This window comes from Syngnathus floridae, chromosome 8, assembly GCF_059516105.1.
Source record: "Syngnathus floridae isolate MCC-2025c chromosome 8, RoL_Sflo_1.0, whole genome shotgun sequence".
Lineage (NCBI taxonomy): Eukaryota > Metazoa > Chordata > Actinopteri > Syngnathiformes > Syngnathidae > Syngnathus > Syngnathus floridae.
This window is the reverse complement of record NC_142420.1, coordinates 4,617,635-4,635,882: the sequence shown is the minus strand read 5'-3', so window position 1 is coordinate 4,635,882 and position 18,248 is coordinate 4,617,635. Positions and strand designations below refer to the sequence as shown.

The 18,248-nt window shown below is 43.7% G+C and overlaps 1 protein-coding gene across 6 annotated transcripts in view; it reads right to left on the bottom strand.

Annotated features, from left to right (window-relative positions):
• Window positions 1-117: 117 nt before the first annotated feature.
• usp9 (ubiquitin specific peptidase 9) overlaps window positions 118-18,248 on the bottom strand; it is a 27,337-nt gene continuing 9,206 nt past the window's right edge. For 2 of the 6 annotated variants that reach the window (XM_088382193.1, XM_088382191.1), the window contains exons 11-48: window positions 17,955-18,059; window positions 17,558-17,764; window positions 17,227-17,363; window positions 17,047-17,109; window positions 14,803-14,936; window positions 14,634-14,724; window positions 14,425-14,538; window positions 14,116-14,344; window positions 13,806-13,901; window positions 13,499-13,710; window positions 13,187-13,427; window positions 12,396-12,545; window positions 12,172-12,292; window positions 11,941-12,071; window positions 11,406-11,684; window positions 11,182-11,307; window positions 10,277-10,414; window positions 10,032-10,198; window positions 9,809-9,917; window positions 9,594-9,740; window positions 9,347-9,493; window positions 8,966-9,173; window positions 8,587-8,807; window positions 8,328-8,515; window positions 8,084-8,257; window positions 7,612-7,753; window positions 6,729-7,485; window positions 6,002-6,125; window positions 5,708-5,933; window positions 5,487-5,616; window positions 5,177-5,362; window positions 4,722-4,942; window positions 4,549-4,637; window positions 4,096-4,252; window positions 3,803-4,015; window positions 2,597-2,626; window positions 2,217-2,315; window positions 118-1,951 (exon numbers count right to left, since the gene is read on the bottom strand). In XM_088382193.1, the coding sequence (XP_088238319.1) occupies window positions 1,700-1,951; window positions 2,217-2,315; window positions 2,597-2,626; window positions 3,803-4,015; window positions 4,096-4,252; window positions 4,549-4,637; window positions 4,722-4,942; window positions 5,177-5,362; window positions 5,487-5,616; window positions 5,708-5,933; window positions 6,002-6,125; window positions 6,729-7,485; window positions 7,612-7,753; window positions 8,084-8,257; window positions 8,328-8,515; window positions 8,587-8,807; window positions 8,966-9,173; window positions 9,347-9,493; window positions 9,594-9,740; window positions 9,809-9,917; window positions 10,032-10,198; window positions 10,277-10,414; window positions 11,182-11,307; window positions 11,406-11,684; window positions 11,941-12,071; window positions 12,172-12,292; window positions 12,396-12,545; window positions 13,187-13,427; window positions 13,499-13,710; window positions 13,806-13,901; window positions 14,116-14,344; window positions 14,425-14,538; window positions 14,634-14,724; window positions 14,803-14,936; window positions 17,047-17,109; window positions 17,227-17,363; window positions 17,558-17,764; window positions 17,955-18,059 (6,561 nt within the window). In that variant the 3' untranslated portion in view covers window positions 118-1,699. The remainder of the gene's footprint in view (window positions 1,952-2,216; window positions 2,316-2,596; window positions 2,627-3,802; window positions 4,016-4,095; window positions 4,253-4,548; window positions 4,638-4,721; window positions 4,943-5,176; window positions 5,363-5,486; window positions 5,617-5,707; window positions 5,934-6,001; window positions 6,126-6,728; window positions 7,486-7,611; window positions 7,754-8,083; window positions 8,258-8,327; window positions 8,516-8,586; window positions 8,808-8,965; window positions 9,174-9,346; window positions 9,494-9,593; window positions 9,741-9,808; window positions 9,918-10,031; window positions 10,199-10,276; window positions 10,415-11,181; window positions 11,308-11,405; window positions 11,685-11,940; window positions 12,072-12,171; window positions 12,293-12,395; window positions 12,546-13,186; window positions 13,428-13,498; window positions 13,711-13,805; window positions 13,902-14,115; window positions 14,345-14,424; window positions 14,539-14,633; window positions 14,725-14,802; window positions 14,937-17,046; window positions 17,110-17,226; window positions 17,364-17,557; window positions 17,765-17,954; window positions 18,060-18,248) is intronic. The other 4 variants (XM_088382194.1, XM_088382195.1, XM_088382196.1 and 1 more) reach the window with 4 other exon arrangements.

Here is an 18,248-nt window from a genome sequence, read left to right as displayed (position 1 = left end):
AAATGTCAAAAAGTTCAATGACTGCTACAATTGCTGAATAAATTGACAATGACCATGTTATTGTCTTAAAATGTTCCACCACTTTAGGTTTGCAGAGAAATAATCATGACACAGACAAAGATTCCATGTTCTTTATTTGCTAAGGGCGCAATGCTTTTTTTGTTATATTTCTGTGCACAAAAAAAACCTCACAAAGTGAAAGTCCACATCGCGACTGTAGCTCCAGAATTCAATGTCACACCATGGCCAAAACAAAAGTCGGCAAAAAACAGGGCGCAGATTAGAACTCTGTACAGTCAATATTGTCTTTAAAAATAACAAAAGGACAAAAATGTTCCTTTTAAATCAAATTCTATTTTTTAGTGAAATACAACAAAATAAATTCTATAAAATAAGAGCAAAATATTTAAATATAATACGGTGGGCAGAATATTTTCATTTGCAGGAGTATTTGGTATGTTTTAGACAAAAAAAAAAGAGGAAAAAAAAACACGTATTCAAGTTACCAATTAAATACAGTATTTACTTATGTTTACCTTTTTACTACAGAATCACAAGTTAGTTGCAATGTGACTAACCAGCTGCTATTCCTAAGCACCACCTCCTGTGTTGTGACTGGTGGGTGAACCCCAAGCAGGTCTCATCTCAACATGGCATGGGTGGTGCCGGCTCCACAGAGGTGACGGAAGCTAAACCACGCTGTCTATGATACACCACAAAGATGGTCGCCGGTGCTGCAATTCTGTTGCATTATTTTTTTTTTTCTGGGGTTGGGACGTGGGGGATTTTTTTCCTCCCTAAGCCGTCTATCCCACCGGCCAAACTCCACTGCCAAATGTGTAGGATTAAATGTGCAATTGAAAAGCCACTTAGTCGTACATTGGTTCAAAAATATTGCCCTCATTGTAGATGAGTAGAAAACAACAACAAAAAATCCTCAGAGTAACGCACCCCCTGTGAAGATGTGGAATAAGAACAGCTTTTTAGGTTGTTATGAACGTCCTTGCTCGGGCTACACTATTCTGGTGAGAAGCCATGCTAAATGTTACAGCATATTGACTGAGCATAAAAAATATTAACAAAAACCCCAAAAAAAGGCAATGATTCGTCGACCAAATGTTGCATTAACTGCTTTTTCACGTCCAACAGCGTAAAAGCCCACCCAGCCATCAAACAAACTTGACGCCAGGGGGAGCTAATGAACAACAACAACATACTGGTGAGAATAACAAACGCGTCCTTCTTCGGCATCTTCTTCTACAGTTGAACGGCCGTGAAACCACCCCATGGCTGGAGCAAACTTTTACCGCGGAACATGGGTGACGAAAACAAAGTGTTTCGTTTTTGGGCAGGGATGTTTTTCTGTATAGTATCCATTGTTGTCATCAGTATGATCTGCAACCTCTATCCCAACAGCGAAGCACAGCGAGTGATGCTATTGGGCAATCCCAACAGTCACCAAACATTAACATTATGTACACCTTCCATCATCGCCAGTTCTGGTTTTTTTCTTTTTCTTTTTTTTTCATTTATTGATTTAGAACTCTTCAAATTCACTTTCTCCACTCCTGTGCCCCCCCCCCTGGCCACGCTCTGAGAACCAAGAAGAGCAGAGGAGTAAGGAGAGCGGGTCGACAGAGGATCCAGGCACAGCAGAGGAGGGATGAGGCGGTAAAGGAGGCTTCGAGGAAAGGTGGCGTTATTCCTTAGGCAGGGCGGGAGCCGGGGTGGAGGCGGGGGCTGGGGTCGGGCCAGGGGCTATCTCTTCCGTGCTCTCCGAATTCTCTTGTGCTCTCGGGCCTGGGCTGGGGCCGCCGGGGCCTGGGGCTGGAACTGGAGTCGGAGCCTGCGTGGGGCCCGGGGGTGGAGCTGAGGCAGGGCCGGGGCGCTGAGGGTTGTTCATGTGCTGCGCGGCGGGGCCAGTGTACGGCTGCCCATGTGGGTGGTTGTTCTGGAGGAGAGAGTAAACAAAAATATAATATAGAGGAAGATGTTCAAGGATTGATGACCTATTCAGATTGAACCTAAAACCACATCCACAAAATCATGTTATGAAAAGAACTCGGGATTTTTTGAGGTGATTCATCACTAATTGGTATACATACAAATGTAAGTTTTGTATACATACAAATGTTTGTGTATTGGATTTTTAGACCTCAAACTGTTACCATCATCATGAACTAAATTGTACATCTGTACCGTTTGGTTGTGACTACCTGCTGAAACTGTGTAGTTCCAGGAGAGTGTGGGTACAAAGAAGTGTCCTCAGGCGGTGAAGAGTCTTGATCGTCAGGGGCTTCCTGTTCATCTGGCTCCTGCAAACAGGACAGGAAAACAACACGCATATATTGACTGCATGCACCCGTATGATATTTGAGATTAATTTAAAACTATGGGATTGGTCAATCAACTTCAACACTGACATACACAAATACCTCTTTCATTCATACACATCATTCTTTATGTACCTTAAGCCACAGATGACTAATCAAGTTATAAGAAAAGAAGATGGGTGGGAGGTCAGTTTATAACCACAGTAACCCTTAACACCAGTAATTTGACCTTTTCCATATCCCGTGGTGCCTGGAATACTGACCTTCCCTGGGCTTCCCTGAGTACACTTGAGCTGTGTATGAAATATTACAAGAAGCATGTCACTCCACTGAAACTCTTTTAAACATTAACAAATACAACTAATCACACACACAACGCTCAGTGTAATGAGGGGTTGGGGGTTTGAGATGGGGGGGGGGGGCCCATTTGCATGGCTACTCAAAACTCAGCAACTTAAAGCATCTGACTGACATTTTCCGACATGCATTTCACTCCAGGCCTACCACTTTAATTCATGTATCATTCCTCACAGCAGAGGCTACAACTGGCTTGTACCGTATTTTCCGAACTATAAGCCGCTACTTTTAGCACAAGCTTTGAACCCTGCGGCTTGCAGTCGGTGCGGTGTACGGTTTGTAGTCCGGTGCGGTGTATCTATGGATTTTTCGTGATTTCTGTGATGTTTAATAGACTTATACACTTGTTAGTAAAATGGTTGTGGACCGCTGTTGTGCAGGCCCACTTTGCTGGGCGGCGGGATATGTGACCAGACACACGATCACCGAGGAGAAGAGTGGTGATTTTCCTCTAATTTTAGCTGGTGCGGCTGTAAATCCAGAAGTGTATTTTCACCACAGAGGATTGAGAGAGAAAGTTTGACAGTAACCGTACTTCCACTAGAAAACAGCATATAGCTGCTGAGTATAATGTGAACAACTACAGTGGGTCTTCAAATCTCCTACACAAGATTTTTGTTGTTGTATTATGTCTTATTTTCAAAAGTGCAGACAAATCCACAAAAAATGCACATACTAAATTTATTTCTAGTCCCTACCTTAGCTTTGGGACATTTAAATACCCTAATGTGAAATATGAACTAGTCCCAATAAAAGCTGGAGGAATAAAGTCCTTTGAAAAAAAAATGTAAACCATAAATATTCATTGCAATTGTTGACAAAATGCTTTTCACGTTTTAGTTTGACATTGTCCATGCTTGTGTTGACATTTTAATATAGATTTCTCAAAAATTCCGATCATGGACCTCCTGAAGCCTCGATCAAAAGACTTCAAAGGGTGAGCTGTTTTAATTGATTTCTGACCGGATAAAATTCTCTTCTGAAATTTGAACAACTTCTAACTACATCTGCTGCTTCGGTAGTACCCAACCTACAAAATGCTAAAAGCGCGTGACATACATGCACGAATGCGCTGCGTATTGGAACATGTGTTTGGTGTGCCAAGTCATTACCTCCTCAGGACAAAGTTCGCAGGCCTTGGCAAGGGTCATGCGTGCGCTGTGCGAGCGCTCCAGGAAGTAACCGTTGGACGTTTCATTGCTCTGGACCGGAGGTGACCAGTTGTTGTACGTGTACTGCGGGTTGCCGGAGTATGGCCGCCTCTCTAGCTCGTCGCCGAGCCACTCTACAGCCCACGTCCACTTTCGTTTTAGATCACCGTTACTCTGCGTGAACACGACAGACATGAATAAACAATGCAAAGCAAGAAGAAAATATTATTTATGAATGATGGGATCAGGTATACCTGGAGGATCTGGTAAGCCACAGAGCAATTACTGAAGAGGGCCACCATACACTTGATGCACTGGTATGCCCGTTTCTGATAGTGGTTTTTGGAACGCTGGATGGTGTCAAAGAGACCATCCCTGTCATCGGGAATACCCTTCAGAACATTATGGATCCTACACCACAAAAACACGGAGAAGAGCATTATTATCAAACATTGTTATTTTGGTTGCTTCTCCAACAATTCTTCTACCAATCAATGGGACAATTGACTTAATTTAGCCATTATCAGCAATAAAAAGTGACATCTATAATTTGATGACTTTTTTATGCACAAATATCTTTAAAATGCATTTGACTTGCTGAGCACGTGATGTCATTTTCAGTCCATAGTAAGTAGTCAAATTGGTCAAAGGTAAAAATTGTACATGAAAAATAATTTCCATTTCCGATTTTAGCAATCAAGTCTGACCTGTGAGTCTGCCAGGAGTCCTCAATGAGAAGGATTTGTAGCAGCAAGTCCAAGTGAGGCCTCAACTCATAGTTATAGGAATATGCCACCTGTGCACAAGTCAAACACTTCATTTAAGCCCACATGCAACCAATCGTGAAATTCTGGTGGTGGTGATGATTGTTAAGTTTTACCTGCCACAGTAGCTCACTGAGTACAGTGGAGGAAAACTGGGGGTTTTCCCAGCAGCTGAAGCGGAGAAGCTTCACCGTCTCCTCAGAGTTGCTGCAGTCCTCAATGATCTTCTTCACATAGCTGGTCCTCACAAACAAGAGCTCAGCCACAAGCTGCTGCACCAGCATTACCGGGGCTGTCAGGTTGGTGTCCCCATAGGGGTTAGGCAGAGGGGGGTTACCTGCATAGAAGGGGGTGCAATTATTCGAATGTGTCTGTGAATGTTATGTGTTTGTGTGAGTGGAAGTAGCCCCTCAGCTCAAAGCTCTGGCAACACAGCACAGAAGCTCAGAGTGCCTGGTTTGTCAGTCACCATATCCTGAGCAAGGATGATGATCCTCATTGGGAAGCTCTACCATAGTGTTCAACTTATATGTATCTGAATTCAGGCAGCTGAAAATGGAGGACAACGCACCATTGATTGACGACTGCATGCGCAATGATACGTCACAGCAGCGGACCAGTTGAGAGACCACCGTGTAGAGCTTGCCCAGTTCAGCGTACTGGTACTTGATGGGGGGGCCGGGGCCTTCGTCCAGCGCTACGAGCATGAACGTGGCAGGCACGTTCAGCTTTAGCAGCTGGGTCTTTTCTGCCAAGCCTTTGTGCGGAGGAGGAAAAGAACAGATGAGGGAGGGGGGGAAAATTTTAAGAAATGTATTAACAGGAATTAATACAGTAAATTCCTGCAGATGTGCATGACAGGTGGGCTGTACACTCCTTACCAAGATTGGCATACATGACAAAGAGGTTGAAGTACTGTTGCAGGTGACGGCCGTGTTCGGAAACCTCTCGTCTGAGCAAGTTGAGGACAGCTCTTAACAGGTGGTCACTTAGACTGAGGTTATCACAGCCCTGATCAACATAAAATCCGACAAATTACTTCAAGCGTCTCAAGTGGGGAAACCTCAAATCGTCTTAAAAAGCCATGAACAAAAAGCTAAACCTGAGCAGATGTTCCGGGCGAGGCAGTGGGGGAGGGACAGGGGCCGTCTTGCAGCGAGAAGTGAGCGATGAAAACTATGAGCTTGGCGAAGGCGCCACGCACCTCAGCGCTCGGGCACTCCAGGAGGTATTCGGAGAAGCGGTTGGGGTAGGCAAACAGGACGTTGTGTGCAAACCAGTAGCGTACATTCTTACTATGTCTCAGCAGGATGCAAAGGGCGTCATACCTTATAATGGAGAAGGCACGTTTAAAGGAGGATAAAATGGAGCGAGAAAAAACAAAAAGGCTGCTTACCAATCACTGGCAGGACCCCTGACTACTTTCTTGGTGTGGAAGCCTGTGCTAAAGAGGAACCGAGCAGCCAGCTGAGCACTGATCATAGCAATCTCCTCAGCCTCTGGCAGAAGGTGGTCTTGCCCTGACAGAAAGAAAGACCAAGGCTTGGAACAGAGGTCTCTATTGATTTAAAGCATTTGGGAAAACAGTTTAACAAAGCCAAATAAAACAATACATTTGTTGTGTTTGTTCAAGTTTTGACTAAAAAGTCAATGCGGTGTTATCTCAAAACTTCAGCTTTACAGATGACAGCCACATGTACTGCAGTAAACTTTTTTACTGCAACACATGATGATGGTGTGATGCAATTACAGCCACCATAAAAAAAATGAGGCCTGGTTGGATGAGGCTATCTGAGGAATTTTCTTTTTCTTTAAATCATCTGTACAACAAAAGACAGGGTCTTACTGCTACTCTCCACCAATTCTTTCTGTAAGATCTTGTTCAGTAGTTCAATTTAAATATCATCAACAACATCGTGCAGTGATTGTGTTATGAACTAAGATTGAACTTTTTTTCCTGATGGGAAAAGGTTGGTATCTATCTGACTGGGGTGGTGTCCATTAAAGGGACAGCCGCTTTTTGAGCTAACATGGAGCGAACACCTTATGAAGCCACATTGTAAATGTAAAGTTCCTATTGGTGTTGTGATGATGATTAAGCAGTGCTCAGACAAAACACATACCTGGAGGAGGGTTTAAATAGACACTGTTACAGGTCAGAAGTTTCTTAATGAACTGGAAATATTCCAGGCTGTATTGCATTCGGTTGTGCATAAATTGGACGTTCTGCTTGCGGACGCTGCACTCGATTACACCAGGCATCTTGACCTGATGCGGCTTCGCAGTGGAGATGGTCAACTCGGAGATGTACTTGACAAGCTCACTGTCCTTGTCTAGGGAGTCCATGCGCTCATAGAAAAGGATGTAGGCATTCCACCATCGTTTCTGTCTTCGGTATGACATCCTTTTGATCATGTGATCAAACACCTCGCCCATGTATTCGCCGCCAAAGCACTGGTTCTTCATCTCCTCCTCGTCATCCATCTTGCATTCCGTCACGTCGCCGTCATCGAACTTGTACCAGCGGTTCTTTTCACCATCGCCTCCATTCCTTTGGATGATGTATGAGTAGTAATGTCCGCCGCTGGCCTGGCCCGAGTGGACCAGCACCCCCACCAAACGGTACTTGGAGCTGCCCACAGGAGTGGGTTCAGAGGGCTCATTCTGCTGGATCACTTGGCTCTCCGGGTTGACATCATCGCCCTCAATCTTGGCCACGCCCGCTACTGTGTATGGCTCCATGTCCAACTCCCTCGGAAACTCAAAGTAGTCATTGAACTTGATGGCACATTCCCGCTCCCAATCATAGTCAAAGCGCTTCAGTTGGATAGCAAGGACCGGCGGCAGCTTCTTGATCAGAAGTCGCTTGACTGTGTCCACCTTAACAAGAAGACCCCCACCAAAATAAAAAACAAATTGATGCATTACAAATCTGCCCATTACATCACAACCATTTTATACATTAAAAACAAACCGGTGCTCTCCTTCTTCTAATTCTTATCTTACCTTCTTATTACACTTTTCACAGTGGTACGCGTTGGCTCCCTCAAGGAGATCTCCTTTGACGTACTGCTCCATTGAGTCCAAAAGGTTCTGGTGATTTCTGATGTCTACATTAAGTGTTGTGAATGACTCCTCACACTCATATCTGAAAACAGAGCAAATAGATTTCTTTTGGTTTTGTTTTTTTTGCGTTTGCATCACAATCCCATAGAATTTGACATTGTGTAGGATTCAACATGTAACAAGAGTTGTTCCACACAAGAGAGCAACAGTTTCTGCCTAATTCCTTGCCAACAAGTTAATCTTCTAAACTGATGGGCAGTGGAAATGTTTTGTGTGGGTCAAGTTATAAGAAAGAAAAAAAACTAATTGTACCAATAATGACGCTTATCTGACGTTGGATGTTTATTCAAAAAGTGTCGCATGATTGTAGAAGGCATGGTCACATTCTTCGAGATGCAAAAACAATACTCACCTGTGAGGGCATCCCTGACAGATCTTCTGATCGGCAAAAGAGCCTCCTAGCACTTTGCTAAGCATAGCGGGATGACCCAAGGCCTTCAGTGCTTCATCCAAACTATCCACCAAAGAATTGAAAAACTCTAAAGCGTCATGCTGTTCTCTTAGATTCACAGGTTCACCCCATAACCTGCAGGACCACAAATAGAACGTACGTCACCTCTCCAAATCAAACCAGTGGAAATGACCAAATGACATACCTGAATTGCTTCCAAAAGCCTCTTGGGACGTAGTACTGCAGTCTGGAAGCAGCCAGGTGGCCAAAAATGACCTGCAGGTGACGCAAAACTCCAATGTTGTACTCCTTCCGGTCTTCTGCTTTACTGGCAGGCTTATCGTCAAACTGGTGGTGATAGCTGAACACTTCATCACGAGGATCCACGTTCGTCTGTTGGAACAAAAGTTAAGCAATTCTACAACGCCATATTTGGCCATTCAACTATAATGTACTGTCAATACCTCATTCTCCTGCTTCTCATCGCCTGACATGTCATCGTCCACATCGGTTCCCGTGCCCTCGATGGCCAGGATGCCGTGGCGAATGGGAGGAATCATGTACAGCTGCTGAATTACAGAGTTCATGTAACATGTGGCCCCAGCGTTCTTCAGACCCACAAAGCCTTTATTTGGCCGTGGGCCCACAGGAGGCAGGTATTCCCACTCTGTTAACGTTTCACCGCCTGGAGAGAGATGTGGAAGATTGTCGTTTCAAAAGCAGGCACATACTTGTGGCTTCTTCTCTTTGCGTTCGTTTGTAGATATTGCAATATCTGCAATTAGGGTTTAGATCTTGGGGAGAAAGAAGCAGGGAAAAGCCTCTTTTAAACCAATGACCTACCCAAATAGTACATGTCCGTGAGCGTGTCGACGATCTGCTTGAGGTTGCGGAAACAGCCGACAGCAAGCGCGACCAGGAGCTCAAAGCCAGCGTTGATGGAGGCTGGGGCGCTGCACACTGGAATGGCCTGCTCCGTGGGGAACTCGCCACTCTTCATGTACTGCAGGTAAACGTTTGACGCCGGGAAGATGAAGTCGTCAATCAGCTCCTGATGATGAACAAAAGGAATTTTAGCAACGATGTAATAATTGTTGGACAGCAATCGTTGTTTTATCACATCAGGATGGAAGAACAGTGGCGTTCTACATCGACAGATGTAAAAATCCTTCCCTTAATCCCACAGGCATAAAATGCAAATGGAACGATGTGCATCAAGTGTACCTTGATGAGGTTAGCACCTCCTTTCTCACAGCCAATGTAATACTTCTTCTCAGGAGTCTGGAAGGCAAGAAGCTCCTTGGTGACACCAATGTGGCCTTCCAAGATGGTCTCTTCCACACCGGTCTCGCCTGTCCTCTTGACTTCATCCTAGAAGATGCAAGACCAGTAACATCACCTCACATTGACAATGGCGACACACTACAAAAATGAATCCCATGCTAAGCGCAAAAAACAAAGTATTGCCTACCCTTATCCTTTTGAGCCAGTCAATCTCATTGTTGAGCAGCACCTCGGCATTCGGCAGGTTGATGTTGCTGTTGTAGGCATAGTTCAAGAGATGCCGGAGCAAAGTGAAGTAGTCCCCGGCGTGTTTAGCTCGCTCCTTAGCGGTGGTCTGTATGCAGGCGAGGAAAGTTAGATGTAATCAGCTGGGAAAAGAGCATGTCGTTTTGTGTTACTCACCCCCAGAACAGTGAAAAGGAGGGTAATAAAGAAAAGGAGGGGTCTGTGGCCCATGCAACACCTGGTTGCCATGAGGAAAAACTGCTCCTGGGCCATCTGACGCACTGATCTGTCAAAGGTACAGAAAACCATGCTATAAAAACTGCAAATGTCAACCTTTGCTGCTGCTGCTGCTTAGTCATCTATGCTTAACATATCCAACACAGTGGCGCAGCGCACTTACTTGCTGTGGCAGTGTAGCAGCAAGTCAATAATGAAGGTTTGCCATGCCCTCTCCTTACTGAGGGTGTCAAGGGCTGTGGGCATCAAGGCAAAACATAATGTCATCACTTCCAAGGCCTCGCAACACACCTGCTCGTCTTCTTCGTCTGGCTCCTTAGCTGCGTTCGTCTGATAAGGAAAAACAAAATTAAAAAAACCCAACAACAACTGCCATCGTAAAGTTCTCAGCCATTCATAGATATTTACCTTCTCGTATATCTTGCTGATATCTTCATTAGAACTAAAGACAAGCTGCACCGTGCCACAGCCTGAGGCCCACACTATTTTCTGTACCTCTCTGATGACACAGATGTCTGGAATAGACTTTGATGTCTGAAAAAAATTCTGAAAGTGCCATGACAAAATCCATTAATATACACAGTAAGACAATTTACAACAGTGGAAATAAATCCAAATGTAGCATCATCTAATTAGCATCACATTAGTCTTGATAGTCAGTCAACCTTTTAAGGACGAGAAGTTATCACTTTGAGGCAATGTTGGTGACAATGTTGGTTTGTACCACACTCACGGAGTAGAGACTGTGAAAGAGTTGGCTCGGGAGGTAAGACACAAATATAGACCGCACACTGAAGTTAAAGGTTGTAAGACCATCTCAAATATTCCTGTTCAGAAATCTCATCTACGGGACTATTGCCAACCTTCATGTGGGCCGCAAGGGGAAAACTGATCACAAGCTCATAACACAAATGGTAAAAATAGAGCCCAGGACAACCTCCATACAAATTAAAAGTGATCTCCAAGGTCAAGGTACATCAGATTGTCCCAGTTGAGTCAAAGTGGACTTCATGGGAAGCAACACAACATTTAAGGGAGCGGAATAAAAACCCACAAAGCTTCTCGGATAATCAGCTAGAGAGAAAATGGCTGCCCTGTGTCAGCTTGAGCTCAGTCGCAGGGGATGGGGTTTTGCAACAGGATAATGACCCATAACATCTAAAACACCCAAGAATTGCAAAGAATTGGACAGTCTGAAGTGTCCTTCTGCGAGCCCTGATCTAAAATCGTATTGAACATCTGTGGAAGGAGCTGAAACATAGCATCTGGAGAAAATAATCTTCAAATCTGAGATAAAATACATTTGTAGTTACCTCATCAGAAATCTGCTGTGCCAGGCGGATGGCTACATTGCGCAGCATACATTCTGAGGCAGGATTTGGAATGTTTTGCAGGGCACTCTGCAGCACCAGAGCCTGATCGTGAGTAGCCTGATTAATCTGTTGGGAATTGGAGAGTGAAGTAAGATTATCATCAGTAAACTTTCTACCAGAACATTTAGGGAAACATTTTCAAAATGTTCTATTTGTAGGCTAACCGGGGAAACAGGGATATTTCCCTCAGCGGTGGGCTGGCAAGCCTCTGCCACAGCTTTCACATGACCAAATCCTACAGCGGTAAGGAGGAGCTTGGCGATTTTCAGTGCATTGAGGTAAGCCCCGCGCCGTGTCTCCATGTCGGCTGACGGCAGGAAATTATTCCGGGTGAGCATGCTCAACACCAGTGGCAAGCCACCGCTCTTCAGGAAGTTGTACTGAAAGTCACTAGCATCCTCGCCCAAAGTGGCGCTGGCAGGCATCAGCAAAGCATACACGACCTGGAAGAGAGGCAGAAATCATTACAAAAGTTGATCTGCTATGTAGTGCAAATCTAAAAATAGCAAATTATTTTAAAAAGCCATAAAAACATTTAAAGCCCAAACGCTTATAATATATTGTCAACCACACAACATAATTGCATAAGTCATTTTTCAATATTTCCTGATCTGTTTGTCAATCTCAAAAAATGAGTTGAGCATCTGTTATGGTTATTTGCTAGTTGTCCCTGAGGTCAATGAGTAGCCCTGGTTGTACCTCAATGAGGTAGAGCACTTGTGAGGGTGAGGGGCCAAAGAAACGGGAGTCCAGTGAAGGGCTGAGGCTGTTTTCTCCGAGCTTGGCATGGTCTAAACACACAGCACGCAGGTTCTCCACAGTTTTGTTATCTGTAGTAAAAAAAAAACACACACACACAAGCAGTGCAGCAGTTAAGCTTCCCTCAACTGAAAAGGCAGCCCCACAATGAAAGCACAGTAGAAGAAGCACCTGGAGGCATGAGTTTCATGAGAACTCTGGCTCCATCTCTAAGTAGGGGCATGTTGAGTTGGCAGCCCAGGTCAGCCACCTGCCACAGGAAGGAGATGTACCGCGTGTGCAGCGACATGATCTGCAAAACAGAAAAGTCACTTCGAGAGATGCTCTTAAAATACAATGACATTCAAACTTCAATTTGTGATGCAACTCTAAAATATGACCATGTTGAAACTCACCACGCCGGGAAGACAGCTCTCCACTTCAGGATTAGGCCCATCGCCATAGTGGTTGCCGTGGTTCCCTGGTGAGCCGGTGGAAGAGTCGGACGAGCTCTCCGGGCTGGAGGGCATGTTGGTGCTCACCTGAGTTAGCTTGGCTGTGATCAGCTAAAGAAAGATGACAAAATCACTAACAACACTGTTTTATAAGAAAATACTGAATCTCCTCATATTGCAGCTGCCCTGACAACTCCCTTTTCGCATTCAGAGCAATTAACAGGTAGTCGCTGATTTCTTTAGTTCCTGATGTTAAAAGTGAACTGTTGAATCCATTGGATGACTGTTGCACCTACTAAAGCACGTAAAATTGCTCTGCATTTAAGATCTTTGTGATAACAGCGTATTTAACAAATAGCGTTGTAGTAGACCAACACGACCATACTAAAATGTGTGGGTCCTGACTGTCTGCCTCAAGTTTTTCCACTTTGCTCCATTTCTCTTGGAGATAACTAAAGCCAGAAAAAACATTTTATTTTTTTTGCCAGAATGCCTTGTACGTGCAAAATCCAGTCCAGTCTGTTGGGGGACTTTCGCACACTCGCAGCTCGCTGGCAACAGAGTGCCATAGGAGAATGGCCAACGAGCTTGCTGTATGCCACGAGTCTTTTCTTTGCAAGATAACTATCAGGATTGAAATAATTCCCGTGAATTGAATCTTTGAAACTCTGTCCTAGGCAATGTCGATTACATCACAGTCCATCTAAGAAAGGCATCCCAAGACAAAACGAAATTACAATGTTGAAAGTTACCGTTTTGTCTTTCAAGTTCAGTTGTCCAATAAGCTTCCTGTCATCAGCAGGGTCAACCACCTCCCCTCCAATGAAGAGCTCTATCTTGGTATGTGCGGCGTTCGCTTTGATGCGATTTAAGATGCCGCGGCGCACAGAGCCAATTGTGTCATTGGTATGTGACCAGATATCCAGGTCATCCACTTGGCGCCCCTGGTTAGGGAAGCGCACGATCAACGTGATATGTTTTCCCCGGAACGCTCTGAAAGAGAAATGAAAACATTTAAGAATGGACTCTCCGAATTATTGAAGAGCTGAGGCTTGTGATTCTACCTGGACATGGGCAGGATGGTCCTCTCTTCATGGTAATCACTGTCACATTCATTGATGTACTCCTTGAGCACAGTAAGAACACGCACCATGCGGATTGCCTCCTGGCGGGCACAGTTTATGCTATCTTTATCTCCATCCAACACACACAGGGTGTCGTAGGAGGCCTTCAGACGGTCAAAACATGACTGGATAAAATCTTCATGAATTTCCACCTGCGATTACATCATGTCAAGTACCTTGTCATTAGAGAAGAGAAGATGACCTGTAACCTGAAAATCACAAGTTTGGACAGAGTTCTATAGTGTACCTGATTGACTTGTAATTTTGGTCCAAGATTGGTGTAGATCTCCTTCAACAAGTCAATGGCTCTGCTCGCAATGTCATCGCTTCCTTGAATTACCACCTAAAACAAAAAAATAAAATAGTAAATATATTGCATTTTTTCAAAGAAGGGTATGACAACAGTATATTCCGCAAGCATTATTGCAGAAGTGGGGTAAATAACGCGTGCGCCGCTGTGCACCATAGCAAAATCAAATGCAATTAGCCCAAGCTGATTCAGAGATATGAGGTAGTAGTGGACTAATAAGGACAGGCATGCAATGTGCACTTCTCACCCTCCAAAGGTAGTCTAGCCCAATGAGTTCCAGGTCGTCCATCATGTAGGCCCTACGTTTGGCAACCAGTTTGCCCTCCCTGCAGTTGACGGCCTTAAAGAACCTCTCGAAGCACTTCATGCCATTCTCCGTCAACAGGGACGGGTCAAGTTGCAGGACATTATTCTCAAAGAAGTCCTTGTTGATGTCTGGGTCCAGGTCAGGTTCATCGCCCATAAGTTTGGAGTACCTGCAATGTGGCATTTGGAATGGTGTTCAAAACATTTCAGTGTGGAATACACAAAAAGGCAGGATCAAAGTCAACGGTACCATTTGAAGCAGGCCTCGCGGTCACAGAGGAAGACTGCAGTCTCAGCCAGACACTTCCAAATCTGCTTGGCCTGAGGGGCACAGAGCCACAGCTGGCCATCTTTAAGAAGGAACCTGGCACCAAAAAAAAAAATAGTTAGTGGCGATTGGAAGTAACATCAAACTTTGCAATCCTTTGACTACCTTTGTATTTCAGTATCATTCAGTACCTCAGGAAGTTAAGTCGTTCTTGCACTTCCTGGACATGGCTGTAGCGGCTTCCTGGTCGGACTATCTGAGGGTCAAACTCTGCCTGTTCTTCTGCAATCATTTAAAAACATACAAATGATGGGTCCATCTGATTATTAAACTTTTAGATCTTATCTTCCCAATGTCTACCTTTGGAGAATTGTCGCATTGTCTCCATGTAGGCCGACAGGTTCTCAGCCACCAGCGTAACTAGAGCGTGGTTGTTTTGCAGCTGGTTGATAAGGTCATGCCGGTAAAACACATGTGGATTCCTCTGGGTTTGACTACAATGTCAAGAGAAGAAAAGTAATAGATATAGAAGAGCACAACCAGGACAAAAATATTGAGCAGTGAAACAAAAAGGACTGGCAATACAGGGGCAAGGAAAATGCCAGCAATCAGCTCATTTTGTATTGGTATTAATCTGCAGCGCAAAAGATGTTCAAAACAGGAAGATTTTGGAATATCTGTGTAACAAGCAAATCTGTCAAAGGTCACAACAATACTTATTTCCTGACTTGCAACCTTGAAATAACAAGAACCATGTGAGAACAATACAGCAATCTGTCATCATTATTAGCTCATTAGCGCTTAACCGGAACTGGCTAGGCTCAAGCTGAACTAGGAAATTCAGGAAATACTCAATTGCCCCAAATACCAGTGTGAACCCCCAACAAACACTCCAGTCCAACTTGGCGCCGTGTGCTTCAACCACTTAAAACAAAAACACCTCCTGAAAGTGACAATTTTCCCATTAGAAAAAAGGGTGACTAAGTGCAATCTCTGTTCATAAATGCTGCGTTTCAGATGCAAACTTCTTAAACCTTCTTGAATTCTGTTGCTAATTAAAACAGCAGCATCTATGGAGAAAAAGGTGTTCTCCTTCAGATTAACTGAACTCTGGTGTTCTGGGTTAGGGTTCTGCCAGTCTACACAATGATCTCAAAGAGACAGCTCATGTTGAGATCCTAGACAAGGTCACAACAGTGTTTCAACATTTTTCAAATTAAACTGCAACCTGTGTTCTGCTGTAATCTCTATACGTCCGTGACATCAAATAAATTAAATGGGTGCAAGGCAAGAAGAAATGAATGCTGGCCGCAAGGATTGTGGAGCTCCATCTCAAATCATCTTGCGTCATTCTGTCTGATTGTTAGATTTTAGGTGTTTGGTATGATGCATGTGGTCAATACTGTACAAACAGGAAAGGTGGGTCACAAATTACATTACAGGTTCACAGGTTCACCTTTCATGTTATTAAATTTTTTGGGGGGGGACAAACCTTTGTCGACTGGAGCACAAGAAAAGTGATGCCTCAAGTTACTACGACCTTAATTCGTACCGTGACATCATTGGTAACTCTCGTAAATCGTGGTAACTTTTTTCCCATTGAAATGAATGAAAAGGCAATAAAGCTGTTCCATCCCCAAAATATGTTATACTTAATGTTCTGAAAAATATATTTTGTAATTTGAATCAGTATGTGGTTGAAATATAAAGTACAATATAAAAATGAAAATATACTTCATGAAGACACAGTAAAGTGTAAATGCTTATTGCGTGATGAGGGGAGAAGGACAACAGTTCCTGCATAAAATGAAAATAAAAACATCTTATTCAGATTTAGACTTTTTATCCCTTTAGTCTACATTGTGTAAATGATCCAGGGAAGTATGTCTACTTAGCCACATGAATCAGAAATCTAGATGGTTTGAATTGTGATTGTGTGTGCGTAGGCAGAACTTCCAGTCCAGCTATGCATACAAGCTTGCTACAGTGAACAGAAACAGTTTTACATGTTAAAACTATCACCCCACCCACCCCTCCCAAATTTTCAGAGATGCTTGAATACAACACAATAACTATTACTCTAGCCAACATATCATACGCACTGTCAAATCTTTTTTGCCATGTTAATCCAAAATCTAGGCGGTTGCTGTTAAACTTGATTGAAAGCAGCGCGTGTGTGTGCAATCTTAAATTCTGGCTTCACACACACGGCTTTCTATTTGCTTCGACTGAGACATCAAGTTTTATGTGATGTTTGGGGATTTACAGCCAACAGTAACCCTTAAGTCATCCTGAGGTCTGATTAAGAATAATGATAAACGTCTGCTCATCTATGCTGAGACAGTTGGCATAACAAAACGTACGTACGCAGCAAAAGTTTTGTGCGTAAGTTGAAAAGTTCATAAAAAGGCTCATCTGTAACTTGAGGTTACGCTGTACCTGTAGCATTCAAGATGCAATTGGGGGTTCAAAAATCGAATTGTTAATATGATCACTTGAGATGGAGCCCAAGAGAAATGTATGTCATTAACATGTCAAAGAGAAAAGCTGCAATATTGGCCAGTGGAGAAGCAGGTAGAACCCTCGTGCTGCAATTCAACTTACCCCACTAAATTCATTTGCATGTTAATTCGCATTTTCTTTCTGAAAAAACAACAGGCATGCAGACTACATATATTTTTAGAAGGAAAAAGACCACAAGCATTACAGCTCCAAAGTCTGACCGATTGGAAGCGGAGTTTGTGGTTGTGTGTTAACTGCAGTGGATGTCAACCATGAGCTCACCTTAAATTCTGTGGAGCTTCTCCAAAAAGGCTACAGATTTCTCTGATTTGTTTCAAGGCGGGAATCACCCATTTGTCATTGGTTCGCAACTCCTCAATGAAGCGATCGATCCACTGGATCTTCTGGGTGTCTCGGTCCTATGAATACAAAGAGCACAGTCAGTGGGAATGTCTCCAAATCTTATCACTGTAAATGTCATGAGACGCCATGCATTCTAATAGTATCGTACCATAAATTTGAGTCGGCAAAAATGGCATACTAATACTACTGTAAAATTGTATCTCTTTATACAACATTTCACACCGATAGAGATAAGAACGTAAAAACTTGCCTGTGAGCAGCTGTAATCTAATATTTTGATGTGAGCGCTCAGAGCTTGGTCCATTATATCTACAGGCACGTCATCGCTGTGGGCCAGGTTCCACAGCAGATTGAGGACCTTGTGGGCCATCACGCCGTCCTTGTCATCCTCGGCCAGGCGGCGGATAAGCTCCAGCAGTTTCTCACGCTGTTTCTTGCTGGCGTTCGTCCAGCTTGCCTGCACATCAAACGGTTAGTGATGTCTGTTGATGGTATCCAGTGAATTTTACCACCAGGACATTTACAAAACAAAATCCCAAACATTCTTGGATGAAAAGAAATTATATACGCTCACGCATTTAAAAAAGGTAAATAATTACATCAGTCTAATGGCTTCTGCACATCAAATAATGAAGACTTTGACTCACCTTGAAACAGTCAAATAGATGATCAAGCTGCTCAGGGGAAAAATCCCATGCTAGCTTGGCCAGGAGGTCATGGACATTTTTCACAATAGCCTCATGTTTCCCTGCCTGCACACAGAAGAAGAGGGGGGGAAGAATTACCCTTAAATATACAAAGATTTATCAATGATATAGTGAGTTTTGATTAAAAAGCAGGGATTTTGTGGGTCAGTCTCTGCTGTTCTTTGTCTAGGTTTTTATAACAAATTTTCGTTACACTTCTGACTTGTTTTTTTCTTTACGATGCATTTTTTGACT